The 20,163-nt window shown below is 34.3% G+C and overlaps 1 protein-coding gene across 1 annotated transcript in view; it reads right to left on the reverse strand.

Moving 5' to 3' along the window:
• Grm8 (glutamate metabotropic receptor 8) overlaps positions 1-20,163 on the reverse strand; it is a 963,476-nt gene that overhangs the window by 1,925 nt on the left and 941,388 nt on the right. Inside the window, exon 10 of the mRNA XM_004642707.2 lies at positions 4,929-5,175. Coding sequence (XP_004642764.1) covers positions 4,929-5,175 — 247 coding nt within the window. The remainder of the gene's footprint in view (positions 1-4,928; positions 5,176-20,163) is intronic.

A 20,163-nucleotide genomic window follows, 5' to 3' on the forward strand; every position in this document is an offset into this window, starting at 1 on the left:
CATCTCCCCGGCCCCCACAAGGAACTGTTCGAACTCCAGCAACCTGAGGCTGAAAGCTTTGTGGAAGCAGCCACTTAAAGGCCTGAGCTAGGGCCAGGCCCCCTCCACAAGGAACTGTTAATCACAGATATGTCCCTATTTTTTTTACATGTATTATAAAATAGATGCCCAAATGAGGCATACACGCTTATTTTATCCCTATTTTCACATTTGAAGTTATGATGGTGGCACAGTGGAACAGAAGTAGACTTATGCTTCATACTGTTATATTCTATTACCTACAAGACAATAGAAAGTTCACTGAGGAACGACCCTGGGCTTGTTTCATCAAGTCAAAAGCCTACGGCATTGGGTGTTTGTAAGGGAGCATTCAGAGTACATGTGTGGGTTACACACTTGTACTGTGGCGAGCCAATGTGGAGCCTAAGGTCTCTGTTCAACCCTTCCAAAATGTAACATATTTGTTGCACTTGTTTTGTGTTCAAGGAAACTATTTAGTTTTGTTTACTTTCATACATAGTCTTCAACTTACATAATGCTTTTAAATGTCCTCTAAGAAATTTCCTCTAAGAATATAAAGTCTGTACTCTATAGCTCAATTTTTGAAAGACTTTCTTATAATTTTTGTAAATGCGATGTAAAAACATTATCATGAGTTAGAAAAGTGATCACTGAAAGTTATTCAACTTTCTGCAATGTTCAGTATTGTCATCAATATCTAAATTTATATCAGATTTTTAGTTTGTAACAAGGAAAGGTTATGATTGAAAAGAAACAGAAAGAGCTCAAAAGACCTTACACAGTATGTTACCTTGAAAATACCCCTTAGCATCTGGCAACTTAAATCAGACCACCTTTAAGGATCATGCTATCTTTGAGGTTCTTTAGCTCATCAAAGTTTCGTTATTCCATTTTTTTAACTATTAAAATTGATCTGCGTAAGGTAAGTTTTGTTAAATGAGACTGTGATTCACACAGAAAAATATTATTTTTCCACTGTTTAGAAAAAGAAAAACAAAGCTCTGGAAACGGGTAAATTTACTTGATATGAAAACAGTTATAAAAGGTAAATAGAATGATAAATATCCCGCATAAATCTTTATTTCAGTAATGTTGCTGAACAAAATGGATTCAAGATATACAGATAAACTAATAGAAAAGATATTTACAGTGGTAAATAATATGCTTATGTGGAAATCAATTTTTAAATACAGCAACAATGAATTTTTTGTGCATTGTGTTCATAAGCTAGCAAAAGCAGTTTTACCTCCAGAAGCAGCTGTTTTCATGACTTATTCATGAGTATAGCTTAAGGAAAACCATGTACAGCATTGGTTAATTGGAAACAATTGAAAAACTCATATATACCAATGGCATTTCTCACTCCCTTCTCATGCTGTTCTGAATCCACAGTATCTTTTCTCATGTAGAATATAGCATTTTGCAAATTCAGCAAATTAATTTGCTTTGCAACTTTACAGTACTTATATTTATTCCATGCAGATTTTAAATCCTTAAAAACATCTTCACCAAAAAAAAAAAAAAAACATCTTCACCATGTGATTAGAATTCCTAGCATTAATGAATCATATTCACGATAAGTTTTTCTAAACTTTGTGGCAGGATTGAATCCCATACTGTGGAGCTTCACAACTGGGGGCTCATAACACTGAGCAAAGAAAAGCATTGTGTGTGTGTGTGTATTTAGATACATAGCTGTTTGTTTAGTAGAAAAATCTCAACAATGGGATTATAGCCATAAGAGTCAACATCTTTCATTTATTAGAACAGAAAAAAAGGAATACCAAACAATAGTGTTTGAATTCTTTTCTATTAACTACAGACTAATTTAATTTTTTTAAAGTAGTAATGATGTCTTACCACTTGTACTGTGATGGAGTTATAGTCTAGAGAAGCTTGTGTTGTATATAACTATTTTTGCACCTACCTACACAATGTTGATTTACCCAATTCTGGCAGTAGGAAGTAACAGAACATAGCAACAAGGCTACTGTTCCATTAGGTTGACCAGCCCCAGATTTACTAAGAATATACTCCACACATTTTGAGAATAGGTGTTAGAAATTTGATGAGATAAAATGCTTCTCTCATACAACACCATGGTAAAGCTCCCCAATGTTTAATTTTAGTTTCAAAGATTTAACATACATCTTTGGAAGAGAAAAATCATGTTTAAGTTATTAATCACATGAACACTTTTTTAAAGGTTTTGTGATTTCAAGAAAGTTCTTTAGTAATTTGTAAACACTTATACACATATTAAAAGTAACATGAACACAAAAAAAGCCTATGACACATGTGTCAGAATTCTCACTGGACTCTTATACACAGAATTATGAATTGATTATAAAGCATACAAATACATGTTTTCACCATAGGGCAACCATATAAGTAAGCAGAGGAAAAGAGTGATGAGCTGAGAGTTGGATTGTATAAAGGTGTATAAATATCTCACACAGTCTCTCTTGAATGTATAAATTCTTATCACTTTAACTGGACCAGCTTTATTGAAAACTAAACTATTCCTGTACAAGATAACATACTAGAATATCTGAGGACAATTTAGCCTTCACTCAGCAATAACTGACATTATCTTGATTCATCTTTTTTCAACTTCCTTTTGCCTTCCAAAAGCAAGTCTTTAACTTCTCCAGAATATTATAGACTTACACACCAAAGAGTCTTCATATTTGAAATCTTTCATTTTTATTTTGCAGAAAATAGAGAAATGAATTCACGCTATATAATTTCCATTTCAACATCAACAGAAAGTAATAGAAAAAATAGGAAAGGCTTAACTCTTATTTCAAAACTATTACATTAATCCTTATCAATACAGCACTGGAAATTTTTCTTGTCAAGGACGCTATTTGTTCTTTAAAGGGTAAAAAGGGCTATTAACTTGTTTTCTCCACCCTTTCCATCTGTGACTTTAAGGTGAGTGGTAGTTATTTCACAGTAAGTTCAGTAGTTCCACTGGAAATTGTATTGTACAAAGTTTTAGTATTGTTACTAAAATGTAGGTACAGCGACTGGTGAATCACACTGAGAATTGCCAGTATTCACAACGCATCATTGCCAGAATTAGTTTATTGGAATCCTACAATAGGTTTTAACTTGCTATATTGATGCTTCCAAGGTAGAAAATAGACAAAAATTTGCCCTCAAAACACAACCATTCTTCTCCGATGCCTTTAAGAGTATATAATTCATTTTTGCTAAGAGCCAAAATAGGCTCATTATTAGAACATTGCTCACCTATAATGAAAGATGATTGTAACAATTTGTTCCTAAAACCCATCCTTAGTGTGCCTTTTGCAGTTTCATAGGGTTGCATGTTGGTACAAAGGTGAATGGTGGAGAGTGTGAGTTCTTGTTAGCCTCTTTTTGTTAAAATGACTGGCTGTGGGATCACTGATCCTAAGGCTGTCTTTCCAGAGTCACTGTGACTGGTGATTCCAATCTGACAGTGACCAAAGACAATTAGCTTAATTAAGCAATGGTAACTCTCTGAGGTCAGTTCTATCTATGAAGCAGTAGAATAGGAACTGCATATCTGGAAATGTCAGTACAAGGAAGGTTCATGAATCCAGTGAAAGTTATGATTTCCTATATTAATTAAACCAAATAAAATGAATAATGAGTCTTATAATAATCGTAAGAACCTATGGAACACTTATGAGACCAAGGCACTATTTCCAATGTTTTATATTTATCATAGATGTATGTTCTACTGTCAAAATTAAAATCACTCTAATGTAAAAATCTTAGCTTTGAGGTATTTCCCTTTATTCCATCCACAGAACCAACTACTATAAAATTTGTAACTTTTTCATATTCATATTTCGGGTGTTTTATAATACACTCTTCAGTATATTTGCTATTCTTTCATAAATACCAGTACAGCCTTTAATAGATCATTTAAATCCTACTGGATTAGCCTGGATCAGAACTTTCATGTACTGCTTATAGAGTAGACAACAGAGAAAAGAAGTTGAGGAGAAAGAATAAAGGTATTGGTTGTAAGAGGGATTCTCTTTTCAGATTCATGAGGTTTTCAGAGAACAACTGTAAATATCTCAAAATATTCAATATAGAAAACTAAAAGTAAAGGTCTATTTGTGCAAAATAAGAAATTTTGTGAGTTTATTACATGTGGTTAGTTAGTTCTCCCAATTTTCTTATTTTTTATTTTTATTTATTTATTTATTGTATTTTAGGGAAGGGTCTACAGGGTGTTCAGGGTCTCACTACTAGATCAGACTCATAGTAATCCACCTGTTTATAGCCTTCCAAGATCTGGAATTACAGGCATGTACCACCATGCCCTGTCTCAATCGCCAGCCCATTACACCACTGGGGGCGGGGCCAGTATGGCAAGCAAAGGGATGGAACCCCTGGCCCCTCAGCTTGCCTACAGGTGCTTTAATCCTCTGAGCTATTTGGCCAGCCTCCCAACTTTTTTTTGAAAACCAAAGAAATGCATCATTTATTTGCAAAAAAGTTGTACTAGTATGCTCCATAAATAGTAGTAATCTATAACAATTCTAAGTAGAAGTCAGTAGTGAACAAATGCAGAATGGTTTCTAACAGATGACAGAAAAGTTTATAAGTGGAAGGTATTTCTAAATATGAAGCTCCCCAGTCCTAGAAGAAAGACCTGGCTGTCATGCTTTGTGAGAGATGCAGTGAGTGCCTTCAGATTCGAAAGAGTGCCCATTCATCTTGCAGTGAATTGGCTCTTGTCAAATGGGTCTGACCACTGTGGATGTGTCATAGTGTGTCAGTATCACTCTGCCTCTAGCACCATGCAGAACATTCCCCAAGACCAGTAGAAGAATGTTAAACGTACATCTATTAGGAAGCGCTCCCGCTCTTGACCATCTGAAAGTCTACGGATGACTTACTGTTGGTTTCAAGACTCTCACAGAGTTCACTTTTCACTTCTCCATTTGGTCTGTCATTTCCTTTTTGGATGAGTTTGCTTTGCATGGTGGCAGCTGTCACCACAGCCTTGAAGCTCCTTTTGCGCTTTTGAACATTCTGCTCTGGATGAAAAATTATAATATAAACCTTGGGCATATAGAGCATCCCCAGAGACACTGAAGCACTTAGACTCATGGAGACCGTGAGTGTTGTTGTCTGGATGTACATCTGCAGGGGGAAAGAAATATAATCAGTGTTGTTAAGTATGACTAGTAAGCAACAAAATGATAACACACAATGCTCCCAAATTCTTTCATTTTCCTGCTAAAGATACATTAGACAGTACTTATTGAATTTGTTCTTAAGAATAAGCATGAATTCTAGTATCCCAACCTGCAAATGAGGATATGGAAGTTTATATAAATACACAAACAAGAAGCCTGATGGAGTTTAGTTATCTTTTTAGATTATAAACTATGTAAAAAAGGAAATAAAGCTAATATTCCAAAGACTAGCCCTTGAAGCCACACAGTCCTTCTTCAGGGATACAAGTGTGTCTAGTTTTGCTCTTTAAGGAACAGAAGTTAGGTAAATTGTGTATAGTGGAACTAGAGTGGGAGTAAAGCATTCCACAGGATTATCTACGTATACTATAGTTTCCATAATGCTACTGTTTACATACTTAGAGTACTACAAATCTTGAACTACTAAATCTGCCATATCATAAGCATTCTTTAAAGGTTTGATTTAACAACTACTCTAAAAACCTCTTCCAGAGATTTCTTAGTGATACAAGCAGTTCAAAACAATTTAAGGTCTTTGTCAAAAGATTTGATATGTAGTGTTACAATTTGTGTCTAGATCCCCCCCACACACCACGCCTCATACAGCCATGGGCTTGGGCTTCTAGTGTTTGTGATTGATTCATGGTCCAATGCTGGGTTTAAGGGTATGAGTACTATACCCACCCTAGGGAGGGAAGTCTAGATACAACATAATGGAGGAAAAGAGGTTGTTCCCTCACTCCTTGTTTTGCTCTGTTGCTTTGCCTTCTTTCATGTGCCACTCTGCCTTGGAGCCAGATGATTATGGACTGAAACCTTTCCTTCCCTTTTTTTTTTTTTTTTTTTTTTTTTTTTTGTGGTGTCAGGTATTTTGTTTCTGCAGCAAGAGAAAAGTAACTAAGATATGCAATCTGCGTACAGGACTTTGGTATATCTGCATTTTGAAATTTTTCTACCTATGTGCAGACCTTATCTCACTAAAATCTATTGCTATGGTATTGACAAAGAAAGCTTTCATAACAAAATTTAAGAAAGCTGTAAAACAGTGGCTGAGCAAACAATACAGCGTGTTGAATTTTTAAAAATTACAGTAAAAACTCATTGCTATTAATCCCCTTCAAAATAAACTCCCACATCTCAAACACATTTCTCTTGTTGTTCATGGCAGATTCTGAAGTGATTCTAGAAGGCTTCATCCATGAGCATGTTTGTAGGGAGTAGTAAAAGAACAGTGAGTGCTGCAGTCAAGTGCCATCCACCAGACAGGCAGCCTCTGAGAGGCACTGTGGTGAGCTGGCATCATCCATCTTATTCTCAGAACCTGGCACCATGAAACTGCTGGCTCTTCTCCAACATCAAAGTGGCCATGAAAGGGAAACATTGTGTATCAACTGAGGATATCCAAGCAGCCAAAGCAAAGGAACTTAAGAAACCCATGAAAGAGGATTTCCAGAACTCCTTCAGAAAGTGGCACAACAGTGGAATATGTGTGGTAGCACAAAGGGAGAGCAATTTGAGCGAGATTAATGATGATATGAATTTTATTTATTTTTATTTTAAGGAGAGAAATAATAAAAATGATACAAAATTTCAAAACAAGATGAAAGGAAATTAGCAATGGTTATTATATTGAATAATGTTATCTTCAAAGTATTTGATCAGATTATAAGATATAGGCCTGCAAAATTGATCAAACAATACAAGCACTAACTGTTTCTTTCAATTAACTAATACAAATGAGTAATACAATTGCCTTAGCTATCTTATGTGTTTCTCTGTTTATTTTTTTTCCTTTCCTTCTTTTCTTCTTTCCTCCATCCCAGTTTTTCTTTCCATTTGAGCAGGAAATGGAAGAGCAATATATCATACAATATAATTACTATTGTACCTTTTGGATCTTAATTTTTTAATTTAAATATTCACTGTATTATTCATAACTTCTAAATCATTGCTCTGAATTTGTATGGCACAGAAACAAGGCAGCAGCATTTTAATCTTTGAATCTTTAATCTTTAAAAAAGTTACTTGCTTTTACATTTTCATACCCAGTATTCAAGTACAATGACTGTCACATAACTTGGAATGCTGAGGTCACAGAAAAACCATGGGCAAGATTCGAAAAGTGATGTTTCCCATACCTGCAACTTTCAATAATTGATCTATTCAATTGGATAATACTTTCAGAAAAATCAGCTTTCATCTGCCCTTCCTCAAGAGCAAAAATAATTGTGCATGTTTTAATAAAAGATGGAAAAATGTTTACTTTTCAGGATGAGCTCATGATTCAGCATTTGCCCTGCGCTGCCTAGAGCCTACAGGTGCTCCTAACAGATAGCAAATGCTTGAAGTCAAGAAGTGCTCTAACCACTAAGAAATTCAGGCATTATTACAAAGGCTGCCCTTGTCTTTGAAATTACATGGATTTCTGAGGTAAGTAATCAGTTTATCTGTCATAGAGGCTATTCTTTAATAAAAATTCATTTTGTACATGTGGATAACACTGCATGTTCATGCAGAATTCATTTGTTTCAAAGGTTACGTCCTCTAGGAAGTTCTCCAAGATAATCTTATCTCAATTATAATGTTGTCATTTAATTCCTAAAAATTAATGCACTAAGTAGATATATGGTGCCTCTTGTTAAGGTGTGACTATGTGATCATATTGATTTCTATGAACTTTGTAATAATTTATATAAAATAGAGAGACCATAGAACTACCTAGAATAACTCCCCTGTATTTTTTCATATACCCTTTAAAACTATATCAGATTACAGGCAGAATAGAGACTGGTTATTATTTTAGTTATATGAAGATCTTCATGAACTCACAAATAATACAAAACATACTTTGTATAATTTTTACTTCTGTCATATAGACATCAACTATGGATACCATACAAAGTTGGTAATATTTTGAAAAAGAACAAAAAGGGCATAGGTGTGATTTCTTGATTCAAAACTAAGCTCAAGCACATCAAGTAAAAACCTGATTTGAGTATATCCCTCATGAAGAGGTAAATTACTGCCTCTCGTGCTCCCTCATGCTACCTGACAGTAAGTAAGATTCTTTGTTAAACTGGACAGTACTAAAGACTGACTGCAATTGCAAAGGTTCCAGTGGAATATAGTTATGTGCCTTTAAACCACGTAAAGCTACACTGTTTACTTTTAAGCAATTTATTATTATGAGCACTTTTAAGCTTCTTATATGTTAATATTTCAGTTCCTACTTATTTTCAAGCTAGCACAACTCAAAACTTTATGCAGAAAAAATAATACAAAGGAAGGACATGGAGGTCAGGAGATAATGTGGCAAAGTTTAAACAGTCCAAACCCTCTTCAGAAGGTAACCATTATTTGTGTCTTATCAGACTTGATAAGCTGATTTAGTCTAAAACCAAATGAAAAAGAAATGCAGAATCAAATAGTCGTAAAACAATGGGAACATCTATACTGATTAGCTAGATTTTTAGAATATGTCTTCATTGGTTAGTCTTGCTAAACCAATCCAAACAGTATATAAATACCTTTATTTTTTCAAAATCTTATAGATTTTCTCTGCCACTACAAAGACACTTATAATTTTATTATTTTATTGAGAATAATTTCTGAAATTCATAGCATAGTTAATTTTGCTAAATAATATGTGTGCAGAAGATTCTAGAATGCTAGTTTACTCATTAAGTACATTGATGCATTACTGAAGCATTTCTTTTTGGCAAGCCAACTCTATGAAAGACATAATAAACATAGTTATAAGAGCATTGTGCTTAGGGTACCAAGGTTTCTGTCAGCCGTGACTTCCAAGTTACACTAAAATACTGATCTTAATTATCTTCTCTCTTAAACCAGCTTCTAAAAATGTATGATATTCCTTCAAAATGTACAAAATAAGATTTTACCCAAATGCCAACTCTACTGAGGTGATGGCCATATCTACTTCTTGGGGTACATTTCTAGAATAACACAATAGCTCTTGTTTTCAAAGGTGTAACCCACTACATGACTATATTAAATTCTCTTAATCCACATTAATTTACCAAGAAAGGTAGAAGAGAAAGGTAAGAGAAGGTAAAAATAATTTATGTAATCTATCGATCGATCGATTGATCAATCGATCAATCTATCTATCTAATATATTGATAGTTGATTTAGTGTAAAACCAAATGAAAAAGAAATGCACAATGTAAAAAATATTTTGTATATTTTGAAGGAATATTACAAATTTTTTAGAAGCTGGTTTAAGAGAGAAGATAATTAAGATCAGTATTTTAGTGTAATTTGGAAGTCACGGAAACCTTGGTACCCTAAGCACAATGCTCTTATAAGTATGTTTATTATGTCTTTCATAGAGTTGGCTTGCCAAGAGGAAATGCTGCAGTACTGCATCAATGTACTTAAGGAGTAAAAAAAAATTCCCCCAAGAGTAATGTAATCATTATATATCACTGCAAACATGTAACAATAAATATAAAAATTAATAAGGTGTACTGACCATAACATTGGCCATGTTAATAATAAGCTTTTCTTCCTTATTCTTCTCTTATGTACTTCTTCACACTACCTATAGCTCCAAAATGCTCAAACACTTGGAAGAGAAGTATTTCTCAGTCACATCTGCTTCTATGTCCCAAGGACATTTTGAAACTGAAGCAGTAAGACGTATAGATTTGAGCAGTCTCTGGATAAGCCAGAGAGGCGCTGACACAGGAGCACACACACGACGTCTTTCATGGGATGTGCTACAACTCCCTCTTCACTCCCTGAATAGATCATTTGCACGCATTCATCATCTACTGATGTAGGTCATGACCTGAAATCATTAAAGACTCCAAGGAGAGTAAAGAGGGAAGAGATTCTATTTCTATCAGATAAAGGTCAGCTTTTGCTTTCAGCTGGCTCCTGAATGCAGACCTCCATAGACTGTCATATGGTAAATTTTCAACACTTTTGTAGCTTGTGACCTACTATGAGACCCAGCACTCAAAAGCCTTGTCACATGGTACAAAAAACAGATTCAATCTTTATTCCTGAATTGTTTGTCTTCCCTTGGGTAGTTGCTCCATGCTTCTTGGTACAGTGAGCCCGGCTCTGTTCAGCTGCTTTGTTTGCAGACTGAGCAGGTGGAAAACTACATTAGCTCTTACATGCTGATTCTTGTTTTCTACTTCCTCAGTGCATGCCTTCCAAAGTGGCACTTGCATTGACAAATGGGCTTTCTTCAGCCAATAAACTGAAATCTATCATTTATTACTAGATGTGACTTTTTAAAAGTTTAAGGTTCACTGAAAGAGAAATTCAGAGTGCAAATCAGCCCATCATGCCACAAGCCAACTCTAATGGAAACTGCTAATATTGGCGGCAGCATTCCCTTGGCTGAGCTTGGACACTGAAGAATCATCATAACCAGTATCTGGAGTTGGGACCTTGAGTGAGGACCAACATTTTGAATGAGCATGTGTTCATATGGTCCTGTATTCAGAAAAGCTCAATTTTGTATTCTATTGTCACTATTTTAGAATTTGCAATAGGCTTTAAATAAACATGCCTTCATTTTTATTTTTGAGAAGGTATTACAAATTATAATTTTTAAAAAACAAGGTGGTTTACATTCTGACATCTTACAGACTTCTCTTCAGAAATTAATTTGCCACCTGTATAGATCATCCACGTGTCCAGCAACAGCATCTAGAAATTAAGAAGCTTCTAACTGCCCACCATTTTCCCTACAAATCACTCATCCAGGTCATTTCTCACTCCGTTCAGTCTGTGACACACTGCTTTGAGCCCCCATCCCTGTCTGTCATTGGGTCATTACTCTAGCTGGTCTCCTGATGTCTGCTGGCCTTGCTCTCTTCGGTCCAGTCCACTGAGTGAAACTAACACTGAGGCCAGAATAACCCTTTTATTCATATATCAGGTGTGTTGATTTCACTCTCCAAACTCTGCCATGGCTTCAGTCCTTCTGATGGCCCACCAGCTCCCCCGTCCTCTGGCTGTACTCCTCCATGTGCTCCTTATTTCCCAGCCACATTGGCCCTGGAGTGATCTTGGGAGAGATAAAGCACACACTTTTCTTCACACTTTTGTATTTGATGGCAGGTTTCTTCACTTTCTTGGAAAGCTTTACAAAATGTTACTTTTCCTGAACATACCATCAATCCAGAGTTCCATTTAATTTCTTAGTATTTAACATTTCTAGCAAAAAGGTATACTTATTTTACTTATTTAATTTCTGAATTATCCATTTCCCTTATCTGGAACAAAAACCCAATGAGCAGAGAGGTTTTACCTGTGTTCTTCACTCCTATGAATTCTGTGCCTTGCACACTGCCTGAATGACATAAATTTTCTGTATTTTTGAATTGGTATGGGACTTTACTCTTGATATACACATAAAAGGAAATAACCCATGAAGATTCAAGCAAGAAATAATAAATCAGATAAATGTTAAACAGGAAATATAAATGAATTGAGGTACCCTATGTCCTCCGAAATCTTTCAAGAAAATTGGAATAGAAACATAATATTAGACAGATAAACATTATGCTTTTCAAACTGTAAATGTAACACTGGGCTGTTTTGCTTCTACTTAGCAGTGGCCAATATAAAGTAAGTCAGTAGTCTTGGCTTTGGGAATAGGAGAGTGAAGGGCTCTGCGCTTTGGGAGACTGCTTTTCCATTTAACAGTATAGCTGAGGGTAGTGCACTCGCCCTGATCTAGGATCCCGTAAACCTAAATCCAAAGATTTAGTATGACAACACACATAAAACATTGACTCAGAGTCTGACCAACGATAACCAACAAGCAGTAGCTAGTACAGTCATTATAAATCAGGACCGCATTCTTTATTTATCATCTTACTTTCATCACACCATAAAAATTGAACAGTACTGTCCTTTCAAAACCAGAATCAAGTTTTTTTCATAAGAACACACAGCAAATACAAGTGAAAAAAGATCTATAGAGTTAAAAAATGTCTTTATGCTTGTGTGAAACTCTAGAGTAAGCCCTAAGAGTCTTAGTCCATTACTCCGGGAAGAAGCACTCTGATGTCAGGGAGACATCAGAGTGTTGTGAAATTGTTGGCAGGTCAGATTGTGCTCTGCGAGGTCTTCAGGAAAATAGAAATACCATGCTCTGATCTCTTCACCCACTCTCATCACTTCCTCCTTTGACTCTGGACACATGCTTGCAAAATGGGAGAATCAAAACTTCTAAGTGCTGGGCTGGGGAGATAGCTCAGTGGCATAAGCACTTGCCGGGCAAGCACAAGGTCTCAAGTTTTATTCCCGGTACTTAAAAAAAAACATTCTAAGTACATAATTAAGAATGAAGACTGTGGATGTACCAATAGGATGGTTCATGTACATATTTTTAGTTTTTAATCTTGTGCTTATTGCTAACAGTGGCTACCAGCTGTAGAGATACAGGACATCACCAAGCACAGTATCAGCTTCTCTAAGGACAGGAAAAGACATTTGTAAGGAAGTTCAAATTCTTCTAAAGAAGCATCACCAACTTTAAATTTATAGTGACTTTATAAAAGGATGTAAATCATGTTTAATATTTACTATGGTAGATATTTATTAAAGTCTAAAGGAATTATAAACAAAGTATTTTGAAGTGTGGCATGCAATAAAGCATAGCTTTAATTTTCACTTATTCTTGTGATAAGTATTTATAAAAATAATAAAGGCAATTTATCAAACAGTAATGTAGTATTTTCTACTTTCATGTATGCAAATAAATCCGATATGTCTATTTCCTGAGAGCCTATTCAGTTCTCCTTTTCAGATATTATCTCCATGTTTTTATCTTTATTGACCTTTAGTTCTTTGATGCCTTTCAGCCTTTTATTATTATTGCAGCAGTATAGTCATGACTAAGAATAAAAGCAATGGCAACGTCTTTAAATATGATCTGAACAGATATCAAATTATGATAAATAGATTATTTATAAGAACAAACCAAATGAATGGCAGTATAATTCATTATGAAAAAAGCAGAGAATTATTGCAAGAACTAAATTTACCTCAGAGATATATTTTTATTGCATATGTTTCTGTGTGTGGGTGTCTCTCTCTCTCTGTATCTATCTATCTATCTATCTATCTATCTATCTATCTATCTATCTATCTATCTATTTCTGGAAGCCAAAGCATAAAGAGGACATATTTTGAGCCCTTTATCATCATGTGCAGATGGAAATTTTTCTAGAATTGAAATTTCATAAAATTTTATTTATATTTTTATTATTAAAGGAAATTGGTTGACTTTATTAAAATGGTTTTAATAGTTTTTGGAAGGCAGTAAAACATTATTTAAATAAATGGTTCTTTCTAAGGACAAAAGAATTAAATGAATAACCCAGTGCAGGTATTTTATGGATTTGTAAAATGTTTTATTTTTTCCTGATATTACTTAACACAGAAAGAATCAAGGAATAATTTAATGAGATGAATGAAATCCACTTCAAGATTCACATGGTGAAGTATTGGCTCCAATTACTGCATTTAGAGGCAAGATCTTTAAAGAGGTAAATAATAAAAATGGATCACTTTGGGGAACCTTAACCCAGTTTGATTGATAGCCTTTTATGTACACAAAGACTATGGAAACTAAAATACAGAGGACACTGGGCATGGCCGCACACACCTGTAATCCCAGCTCTTGGGAGGCTGACAAGAGGAGAATCACTGATTCTGATCTATATAGTGAGACCCTGTAGACCCTGTACCAAATACATTAAAAATAATAAATAAAAATAAAATACATGGAAGGCCCACACGAAAAAATAGAGACACTCAAGCCACCAATACTTTGTTAGGATGGCTGTAAGAAAAACAGTTCTCAAGAGTTTCAAAATTCTGTGACTGTAATTGGTCTGTGCTTCAATATAATTATAAAATGTCAAAGATCAATACTGATGATTGAAGGGATATGGTCAGATTCTATCTAAACAATAAGCAATATAGATATTACCATGCAAGTCATTGTACATAACTATGTCATTGAAAATTCGACACAGCATTGTGCCAAGCATGTTCACACTTCAGCCACTTATGATGATCCTGAAAGGTAGGAAATGTTCTGCTCTTAAATATACAGTAGTGAAATTATTTGCAAGAAGTCACACAACCTAAGAACATGAAGTGTGCATTCCAACTGAAGTTTGTTTCACTGAGAAATTCATACTCTTACCACACAATACATAGATACACAGAGATGTGGAAGAGTAATATTAATAAGATTTGAATCCCCTCTAAGTCAAAGAATCATCCTTTATCTAATGGTCGGACCAGACTTTGTAAAAATTATAGATATCAGTTAAAACATTTTTAAAAAAACATAATTGAGTGTGCACAAAGTGATCCATTATCAATTAGCTACTTTCTGTATTGTGGATCCCACATAATTCCAACCTTCTTAAAACTATACATTGTTGAATTAAGTCAAACAACCCAGGTGAAAACATGAGCCCCAAGAGCTGGACAAATAAATATCAGTCATTAGAAGCTATTAAAACTTTTAGAGATTTAAATTTCAATATATAATATAACTAAAGATAAAAATAATTTGAATAATTCAAGAAATAAAATTGTCATTTCTACTGCAGTATTTTAAAATACTGACTTTACAGAAATCAAACATGTGCTATATTACCTAAAAACAAGAATAAAATTTCCAAAATAGAATATATATCAACTAAATTTATTTATCTGAAGTGCCAAACAAATTGCAATTAAAATTAATAAATACAATTGTTCAATTTTAAAATATAGTCAGTAAATAATTTCTTAGAGAAGAAACTATAAACTATCTAGAAATGCATTATAAAAGCAGTATGTGTCAAAATTTATATCTAAAATCTAAGTGATGTGTGAAGAAAAGTGTGAAATTTCAAATGGAAATTTTAGGAAATGGGACAGTCTCAAAATTAACTGTGGGACTAAGCAAAACTTTTTCTTAAGTAGGCTGAATAAGAACAGAAGAAAAGAACTATCTGACAAAATATGGATAAGACAGGAAGCTAAAATTAGTATACATCATCAATAGAACTTAGTCGTATTTGTGATCACTGATCAAAAAAAAATGTAAGATGTGACTAATCAACTTAGACATGAAAAAGAAGATATAAATATAGGCACAAATTAAAATTTTAAGTTATAAGATTAAATATGCACAACTCTATGCCACTAAATACACACACTTAGAAGATAAATGATTGCTTGGAAACGAATATCTACGATGGAGTTTAAAGAGTAAGTTAGAGGGTAAGTACCTGACAGATCCATGATGAACTGGTACTGTTCAGACAGCTAGGGTTTCTGCCATTGAACTATGGAATGAGAACAAGGAAAATATCCACCCCAAGTCTCCACATGACCCCTCACTTGAATATACTTGCATCTGCACTTTTATTCTTCTTTTATTGTTATATTAGGCATGGTATAAGAATTCAGAACATGCACATTCTCAAAGGCATAGACACTTAAGCAAAACAATTTTTCCTGAATTCTTTCTCTAATAATCTCCTGTGCCTCATTGCTATGTGAAATGAAAAAAAGCACGAAGAGTATCCTTCCTTGCAATTCTGAAAAGACTAATTATGGTGGAAATACAAGATCTCTGCTGACCCTGTATTCCTGAACCATCTGTGGGGAGCGAGAATATTTACTCAGATTGGCTCATTAACTGCACTTAGCCCGAAGATAAGGCAAGTCGGGAGGATGAAAATGCAAGTCTTTCTCTGAAAGGGACAAAAACATGAAACTACTTCCAGCACAATTTCAGAGTCATAATCGTCTATGCAATTGAGGATCTTATGCATGACTTCTAAAATCTGACCATCATTACTCCCTACCCAGAAATATCTGTACCTACTAGTATCTTGTATGCCTTGGTCTTGGTAATCCTGAACTCACTGCATCACCACTTTTGAGACATTCTCTTCAGGGATATCACTGGATGTAAGAAATCTTGTTTCTAGGACCAATGCCTTCTGCAGGTACAGATGAAGAACCAAGGAGCAGGTCTCTAAAGAAGAAAACTGAGGTATCTATTGTACATTTTGGACAAATGTGAACTAACAAATCTGATGTAGACTCATGACTGCATAGAATTCATTGCTGGTTAAAGCATTCAGGGGCAATACAGTCTTCCACATATATGGTGACCTCTCCCAAGTTGTCATGGTTAGCCATGCTGAAGCTGAACTCATGCAACTCATATCAGAACAGTAATCTGCTACAGTGAATGTTTTTTATTTTAGTTGGTATTATGAATTCATATTTGACCTAGTGCTTATGCTAATAAAAATTCCTATCAAGAAAGCAAAAATTATTTCAAATGGGTCCAAAATTCTGAAACACACAAAGATCACATGTTAAAAAATGACATTTCAAATAGCAACCAGGGGGAAGTACAGAATGCTTCTGCCAATGTTTTATTTCTAGATTACAGATAAAAGTCCCTTTTCTGTACATTATTCCATAAGCTCTGCAATGTAAAAGAAGGCTTGGCTATTCTATAACCCTCTCTAAAACTAAAAATGTTTATTTAGCTTTAGCAGAAGAATATATTCTGAATTCAGTATAGAACAGGGCTTTAAGATTACAATAACTGGCCACCTGAAGGAACTAGATACAAGAGAAAGTAAGAGAAGAATCTTCTGTATGATTTTCCCGTGAGAAATTAGCCCAAGCTTCTTTCCACAACAAGGCAAGCCAGCCAATGAGACCATCGCATGGCACTCATATTATTCTATGTGATATTCATATTACAAAACTTGAGACATAAAAATTAGAACTAAGAAACTCTGAAAGACTATTCTAGGACATAAACCAATCAGAAATCACAAGTGTCTAAATCTGGCAAAATGAATGTAGTTTCAGATAACATTTCAATGAACATGATGCCACAATTGATTGGCCTCCTTTATATTCTGGTTACAGATTTCATTTAATCCTAACACAGATCTAAGATGGTAGCATAATTAGATTTTGTTTTGGTTTTTCTTTTCAATTTTATCGAGAAACAAATAATTAGGTTTTGAATAGTGTGATACACTAGCAATCCCAGTGATTCTTGCCTTGCCTGTGTTGTTCTGAGTGTAAACAGATTACTCATGTAGTTACCAATGAGTGTGCAAGTCACAGTATTTACTCAGCCTTGAGCAAGACAACTGATTTTGTATAATTCACATGGCTCTTCCCTCATCTGTAAATCTGTCTTGGAGTGATAATTCGCATTCTACATAAACTTCTATATCCCAATCTTTCTCTCTGCCCTGTGGTCTTAACTGACACATTGCTCTTCCTAAGAGACTACTATTTGTTCTTCAGTCTCTCCTTTTCTTACCTCTCTCCCTCCATTTCTTCCTTCCTTTCTTTCTTCCGTCCTTCCTGCATTTCTTTCCTTTTCCTGGCATATGTTTGCAACGCATAATGAATAGATCCATCATAAGAATGGGTACAGGAACACACCATATCACACAGTACTCTTTCTTACTCCCTTTTCTTCTTTCCCTGTCACCTCCTCCTAACCCTAGATTTTCATTCTAGCTTAACAAAGTCTACCTCTCTTTTTCCTATCACTTGTCTTTTATTTTGCTCCTAAATTATTGTACTTTATGTTGATCATATAAAATAAATCATGAAATAATTATCTTTCTGTATGTGCTTTATTTATCTTAGCATTATGGTCTCAAGGGGAATGTGTTTTCCTGTAAGTGACAAAGGATTCAAATTTGTCCTTTATGTTGGCTATTGATGATCATATAGGATTCTTCTAACATTAAACTATTGTGATTTATGCTGCTATATACTATAGAGAATTATGCTGTTATAAGTATGATACGATGTTCTTAATTTTTTTGGGAGGATACCCATAAGAGTGTACTTGGGTCAGAAAGAGTTTCTATATTTAATTTCTTCAAGAAATCTCCATAGCAACATTATAGGATTCTTGCTCTCCACAGCTTCACCAGCATTTAGAGTTATTTGAATCTCTGTCGATAGCTATTCTTACTAGAGTAGGATGGAATGTCAACGTTATTTTAATTTGCATTTCTCTAATGGCCAAAGACACTGAACATATATTCATATATCTGTTTGCCATAATTTCTTACTGGGTCTTTTATAATTTGAGATCTACTTTTTAATTCTTCATATATTCTAGATAGTAGTTCTCTGAGGAGTAGCTGAAAATATTTTCCCACTCTTTAGAATGTCTTTTTGCTATGTTTTTGCTTCTTTTGTAGTGCAGAAACTTTGTAATTGGATATAATCCCATTTGTTAATTATTCAAGTAATGGTTGGTTTATTTACTTAATCCACACTCACAGGCAAGATAAGGCACTCAGACAACATTTCTCACTCTCCTTTGCTGTTTCTGGATCATCAGATTCATTCTTTCCCTCATATAGCCTGCCTTTTATACTACCATAACATCAGATGAGCTTTCCCTTTCCCCCTTATTCTCATACCTGACATTATTTGCCATCATTCATTTGATGATTGGCTCAGGCCCATCGTCTTCCTTTCTAGTCTGCATGGCATGGATGAATTCTGTATCCATCACATGAAGAGTTAGAGCCACCTGACCTCTCAGGGTCTTAACCTCCTCATTTGTTTACTTCACTCCAAGCCCCATCGTCATGATTGTAGCCTGGACCTTAAGTACCAAGTTTACTGTCCCATCATACATTCGGTAAAATGTATTTAGTTAGATGTACTGTATTTTGGTAAGAAGTTATTTATATTATGTTGAATTTCCCTTTAAGTCATTGCGTTGTTTTCACCAAAAGTAAATACAGAGTCATACTCCCTGCACCAAACACATTGGCACTCAGGGGCAAGAAGCAGCTAATTCACACAAAGAAGAGGCACTTCTTGTTTCTCATGGTGCAGGTTGTATATGAAAATAGCTTGCCAAACAGACTACTATGGTACAAGAATAAATGTAAATATGCCTAGGGGATCTTTTCAAATAAAATTTATTAAGACTAGTTTCAGGTATTTGAAAATGAGGCTAAGTTTCCTTACACACCAATGTGATGCAGGGTAAATTTTCCAAGTGTGAAAATGTAAAATTCAAAGAGTGTAACAGGTATTTTATTTTATTTTTTTTCTTTTTCTTTTTTTATTTTGGCAGAACCAGGGATTGAACTCAGGCCCTTGAGCTTGCCAGGCAAGTGCTTATTCTACTGAGCCATGTCTCCAATCCCTGTAACAGCTATTTTACTAGATAACAAAAAGTATATTCAGATATTATCAAATAAATATTGGTTATTTTGATATTTTATACATTACACATTTTAATCAAATATTTTAGTCATATATTTCATATTAAAATGACTTTATTTCTAGGAATTTTAAGAAGCTACCAACATTGTATATTTATTGAAGATTTTCACAGAAAATTGAAAATACATTTTTACAATATAAATAATTTTTAAGTTGGAAGACAATCTGGATAGTGTTACTAAAACTGTGTTCCTATAAGTAGTGAAATAATCATGTCAATAAATTATTTCACTGGGAAATCTGATAGGCAGAGCTCAAAATACATACCAATTATTGAGGCTTCAATTTTTAGAAAACTCCAACTAAATGAAAGCTTTAATGCCACAGAAGTATGACAGAATATAATTTTATATTTTAAACTTATAGAAAAATGGGTCAATACTTTTTCTGTTTATTACTTTCTTCTAACAACCTTATAATTATAGTAGTTTACTCAAGAGAAATTTATGAAAATAAAGGTAGACATATTTAAGCATTGTGTAAAATTAATTCTGGGAAAGGCCTGACCAGTAACAGAGTACTCTGACTCGATAATGTATGGCTATTGTTACTAAGTTTTAATCAACATAATATGAACAAAATCATGAATATCATACAAATGTTTTATAGAATTTATTACGAG

This window comes from Octodon degus, unplaced genomic scaffold, assembly GCF_000260255.1.
Source record: "Octodon degus isolate 3935 unplaced genomic scaffold, OctDeg1.0 scaffold00160, whole genome shotgun sequence".
NCBI classification, from domain to species: Eukaryota; Metazoa; Chordata; class Mammalia; order Rodentia; family Octodontidae; genus Octodon; species Octodon degus.